At 42.3% G+C, this 6,000-nt stretch overlaps 1 protein-coding gene across 1 annotated transcript in view; it reads left to right on the top strand.

The window, feature by feature from the left end:
• The first annotated feature begins 1,531 nt into the window (after positions 1–1,531).
• Positions 1,532–6,000, top strand: part of MTHFD2L (methylenetetrahydrofolate dehydrogenase (NADP+ dependent) 2 like) — a 137,502-nt gene continuing 133,033 nt past the window's right edge. Inside the window, 1 exon segment of the mRNA XM_036852708.1 lies at positions 1,532–1,950. Within this exon segment, the coding sequence (XP_036708603.1) occupies positions 1,808–1,950 (143 nt within the window). The 5' untranslated portion in view covers positions 1,532–1,807.

Below are 6,000 nucleotides of genomic sequence, written 5' to 3'. Positions count from 1 at the left end.
CATATAACCATTCTTTTTCAAATTCTTTTCCATATAGATTATTACAGAATATTGAGTAGAGTTCCCTGTGCTATACATAGGTCCTTGTTGATTATCTATTTTATATATAGAAGTGTTTATATATTAATCCCAAACTCCTAATTTGTCTTCTCCCTTTGGTAACCATAAGTTTGTTTTCGGAGTCTGTGAGTCTAGGTATCTCCTCACACCAGTCAGAATGGCCATCATCAAAAAGTCTACAAACAATTAATGCTGGAGAGGGAGTGGAGAAAATGGAACCCTCCTACACTGTTGGTGGGAATGTAGATTGGTACAACCCCTATGGAGAACAGGTTCCTTAAAAAACTAGAAGTAGGACTACCATATGATCCAGCAATCCCACTCCTGAACATATATCCAGAGAAAACCATAATTGGAAAAGATACACGCACCCCAACGTTCATTGCAGCGTTGTTTACAATAGCCAAGACATGGAAGCAACCTAAATGTCCATCAACAGGTGAATGGATAAAGAAGATGTGGTACCTATATACAATGGAATAATACTCAGCCATAAAAAAAGAATGAAATAATGCCATCTGCAGCAACATGGATGGACCTAGAGATTATTAGACCATTGATTTTTGACCTTTATACTTTTCTAAAATAAGCATTTAAGGCTTCCAATTTCTCCAAAACAATTATGTATTTTTCGTTTTGTGCACACCTTTTTCTATATTTTGCATTATCCCTTTAGTCCGGACTACAGGAAAAATTTTTAAAAAATACTTAATTCAAGGGCATAAAGATACTTCTGTCTGTTTCCTTCTTCATTATTATCACTAGTTAGATAAGATGTCTGATTGACCCCTGCCATCCCATAAAGGAAAGTAACCTTGCAATGACCAAACCGCTTATTTGTCTGGTATAACTTCCTTGTTCCTGCTCCCTTCTGCCTACAAGTCTTTCATTTTGTGAAAGACATGCTCCTTAGAACTCCTTTCTATCTGCTAGGTTGGATGCTGCCTGATTCAAATTGATTTTTGCTCAAATAAACTCTTAAAATTTAAAAGCATGCCTCACTTCATCTCTTAACATATCCCAGCATAATGAATGGCCATTCTGATTTTTACTTTTTCAAAGGGAGCTGATGTTTTGTTTTCTCACTACAAATTCACCACATAACAGGTTCCTAGGTTGTGTAACCTTAATCACAGACTCTAGAAAATAATAGACATTGGCCAATTTTTCCCCTCCAAAGTGGAGATGATAAGATAGCGCTATAGAAATCCTTAGGTGCAGGCCTTGCTCAGCCAGGTCCTCGTTCTCCTGCTCTCTAGGTATCCCAAGGTCTCACTAAGGGAAACAGAGAACCTGTAACACCCTTCTTGCTTTTAATGAAATTCCAGGTAGCCTATTGTGGGGCGGAGCTCTGGTTTGGGAGAAAGGGGGCGGGCTGCTTGCACTGATTAGACGCTTTCCCTGTGTCCTCGCTATGGGCACATCAGCAGCGTGCCCAGTGGGTGAGAAGCCGAGTCGCCGCCAGGCCACATCGCAAACCAACAGTCTCTAGACGCACCTGCCAGTACTCTTCGCAGCTTAGGGTTTGGGTCCCGGCCCCGCCCCCTGACGGTCCAGGGGTTCCTTCGGCCCCGCCTCCGGCCCTCACTCGGCTCCTGGCCCCACCCGTGCGTGGTGCCCTCGGGAACCCTCGGCTGGAGGGACTCGCTCTCCCGCCGAGCCCGGTCGGGGCAGAGCCCGGCCTGCAGCTGCGAGGACCGGAGCGGCGGGAGGTGGCGCCTCTGTCCTGGAGCCGGGATTCGCGGCCATGACAGTGTCGGCCCGCGCCTTCTGGCTGCTCCGCGGCCGCCTGGGCCGAGTGTCGGCGCTGGGCCGGAGCGCGGTGTCGCTCTTGGCGGCGCCGGGAACGGCCGGGCGCGCGTTCCGGGGCTTTCGGAGCAGCGGCTTGAGGTACGGAGCGCTCCCGGACGCTCGACCTCCTCGGGTCAGGGCGCTCCCGGGTGCGAAGCCGCTGGCTGTGGGAGGGGCGGCGGCCGCTGGCGCGGGCGAGGCCCTAACGCGTGAGGCCGGGGGCTCCGGGCAGCCGTGCGGCACGGCGGGGCTGGGGGCTAGGCCGGCCTTGGCCCCGTACTTGGCCTTGAGGGCCGGCCGGGCGGGTAGCGTCTGCCTCGAGTCAGGCACCTTGGCCGTGCTCTGCGCTCCCTGGAACTGCAGCAGGTGCGGTTGAATGACTGAGGAAGACCTTTGAGGCCCAGAGTAGAGAGGCCCTAAAAACACGTGGTCTGCTTGTTTGAAGCATTTGTTTTGGTTTGGGTTATTGTTGTGTTTCGTAAACAAAGGAGTGGGCGATGGCCAGATGGTTTAGTAGTGTTTGAGTTTCTGACTTTCTTTGTTGGTGGTAATACTGAGGTCTTTTCCAGCTCTAAAATTCTTAATGATTTCACAAGATAAGGCATTCATCTTGACTTCTCAGTCTTTTTCTGTATGGCGCTTCTCGAATCTCTGTAGTCTTAGATTGACGTGCTCAGTCTTAGATTCTCTGCATCTCTTTGGACCGTGTTGCTGGCTGGCAGATTGTGAGTATGGTTTTAACTGTTCTGCACAAATAGTGCCCAGGAGCACTTCACCCGTCCGTCATCTACTTGTAGCTACAAACTCAAATCTAAGAAGCTAAAAATATATTCCCTTGACCCAGAGCCAATGAGTCCAGAAGACATTCTGTTTTCAGACTTTAAGGGCTTCCAGTAACGTGCTTTCACTGCGGTTTCACGTAACCAGAGATTGTGTCTTACTCGTCTTTTTGTATCCCCAGTGCCCAGCACTGTACCTGGAAGAAAGTAAAGATCGGCAATGTGGAAACATAGCTACTGCTGTTTTAACTTAAATTGATTAACTCTTCATTGTATATATTTGGACCTTAGTCTTGAGTGACTGAAATTTAAAAAAAATATTCCCTATCGGGTTTACTTTGGACGAGGTTTCTATGGACTACTTGTCCTCCACGAGGATATGTGAAAAAATAACAGTGACTCAGAGTTCTGATTGTGGAAGCTCTCATGGTGTCTGAAAAAATTTGCCAGTTGGTTTGGAATTATCGACTCTACAACCTAGGAAAAGCAGATTCTGTAGAATTCTATTTGTGTTACAGGTTTGAAGGAATTATGCACCCTAGTCGCCTTTTTTAGATAATTATTTTTGGAATTTCAGTTATTTTACGGCTTCTTTCCAGAGTGAAGGTAACCTTTTTCAAATTGTATAGGTTGGTTAATTTCCCTTTGTCAGCTGATGTAAATAGACAACCTCATCACCCTATCTTCTCCAAGGACATTGAATGAGAGCCATGACAGTTAAAACCCCAGCATCTCATTGAAGCCACTTGCTACACACATGCGCCACCCATACGGATAATTGAGATCTTTTTAAAGTGAATTAATGACCTCTATAATTTAAAGTAATTGAGTGCAGTAATTTTGGAAAGCTATTTTAATATAAAGAAGCATTGCTTTCAACCCAGCTGCTTTCAGCTCCATTTGATGCAGATTATATCTGTATAAAAATAAATAATACCTTTGATAGGTTTTAATTTTTTCAAGGCAGTACTAATTAGGTTAGGATAGGGTGGTGTTTTTGACATCCTCTTGGCACTGAGTACCATATATGAAGGTGAGGTTGGCTGTAAGGTTGAGAAACACCTGTGGACTGGTGGGGCTCGGGTGGGGAGGAATGCAGACAGTGTGTCGATGCTCATTGGTGTCTCTTTTCTCTTCTAGGACCAGCAGAGAGAAGAGATTCCATCTTCCAGAGGTCGCCACTGTCTGCTTCCCCACTTGTCCCCATCCTCAGTCATCTCTTTCAATATGTAGTGACTCATTAGTTGTCTAGTTCTTCATAGTGAATGTGGTTTAAGTCTGACATCATCCTATTGACTTAAAATTTGAGCCTTAGTGTTATTCTTTCTGAAAAGTGTCTTTGAGTTTGATAAACTCTTTCCGCAATGATATTGACTGTTCTCAATTAACAGATTTATTACCAGTTTCTGGTACAGAGCCTTAAATGAAAAATGAAAAAGTATTTTTGATTATTTTTTATATTTTTGGCTAGGTACCTGTAGTAATGGAATAAATAAATGCTTTTTTAGTGGAGAATTTTTTTTAAATAAGCAGAATTTCAAGAAATAATGTTTGACAGAATTTGAAAGTTACAAAACCTTGAGATATCATTTAATATTTATATCTCAATGGTTTCCTTTTAAAATTTGCCGTGAGTTTTTTTTCCCATTTACTCATGAAAAAATAGATTTATTAATTGGAAGAAAATATATTTAATGTCAAAGAAATAAATAAATAGCCCTTCTATTTGTTGCAGCTTATTGTTTCTTAAAATGAATTACCTAAACAGCCAAAAAGTTACAAATAAAAAATTCTTGGTGATTAAAATTTCCAATTTTGCCTCACTGTGTGAGGAGTTTACAAATCAAACTGTACTTGGGTTGTAAACATCGCATGAGTCCGGCCCAGTGTTTTTCAGTGTTTGGAGCTGGGCAGCAGTCTATCCCATTCGGAGGCAAAGTTGACAGACTTTGTACATTAATGCCGTGCTCAAATCAGATTTGCAGGTGTTCTACAGCGGGGACTTCCCTAAACGCTGCTTTATTGCCTGAACTCATTTTTAGTAACTAAATGGATATCCCAAGCATTTGTTCCATATTTATGCTGTTGTTCAGTATTCCAAAAAAAAATTAACTTGCAGATTTCCCCTTTTTTCCCTGTCTTACTATGATTGCTTTCAGCGTTTGCAAAATTTTGTGTACTGACCTACAGCTGTTTTTGGAAGCCTCACCTTTTCTTTGTGTCTCGCTGCCAATGGCTTTATCATTTTTGCAGCTAGGCCAGCATTTTAAAAAACTACATTTTTGGAGCTAGTAAGAGATAAGCGGTTTATGTTATTTAAATAATAATGTCTTGTAGAGCGGATAGTTTAATAATTTTAAAAAGACAAATTTTATTTATAAGGCTGTTCATTTTTCTTCAGACTCTCTCGTCTAATACTTACTCAGTTTCTCTCTCTGCTATAGAATTATTTGATTTAAAGATCCTTTTATCCTCATGTGAAGCTTGAAGGACCCAGACTCCAGTTAGGACCATTAGTAAAGCTGATTTTCTATAGCATTATATCAACGAAGATAGAGTTAGTCCCAGTGACTAGCAAAGGCAGTTTCTCAAAGGCATATTTTATTTTGCTGGCAAATCTAGTGTGATTTTCCTATCTTAATGCCTTACCTATTCTAATGAAAATGAGGTATGATAGTTTTTATTTCTAAGCAGTTCTTTTGTCATTTTAAATTTAGAACTAAAAGTTTCACCATTTAGTGATTTATATATTAGTTTTATGTCTGTGTCCCAGCTGTTCAGAGATAATGTGTTCTAACGTAATGTCTCCAAAATCAAGTTTTCTGATTAAAAAGGATCAATAGATGAACAAAGGAGACTAATACTAATCTCAGATCTTGTTACTCAGTCTTGATTTTAGTAATAATCTAGCTGTTTCTTTAATGACCCATATCTTTTTTTTTTTTTTAAACAGTGTTGAGAATTGCTATGGTTTATTTTATTTATTTATTTTTATTTATTTATTTATTTATTTATTTATGGCTGTGTTGGGTCTTCGCTTCTGTGCGAGGACCTTCTCCAGTTGTGGCAAGCGGGGGCCACTCTTCATCGCGGTGCGCGGGCCTCTCACCATCGCGGCCTCTGTTGTTGCGGAGCACAGGCTCCAGACGCGCAGGCTCAGTAATTGTGGCTCACAGGCCTAGTTGCTCCGCGGCATGTGGGATCTTCCCAGACCAGGGCTCGAACCCGTGCCCCCTGCATTGGCAGGCAGACTCTCAACCACTGCGCCACCAGGGAAGCCCCATATCTTTGTTTTTCAGATGTTTTGAAGTTATATTATCCTTTCCTGTTAATACCCTGATGGGATGATAAAAATAGCAGGAAAGAAACC

The sequence above is a fragment of the Balaenoptera musculus genome, chromosome 5 (assembly GCF_009873245.2).
Source record: "Balaenoptera musculus isolate JJ_BM4_2016_0621 chromosome 5, mBalMus1.pri.v3, whole genome shotgun sequence".
Lineage (NCBI taxonomy): Eukaryota > Metazoa > Chordata > Mammalia > Artiodactyla > Balaenopteridae > Balaenoptera > Balaenoptera musculus.
This window is presented reverse-complemented; position numbering and strand designations above follow the sequence as displayed.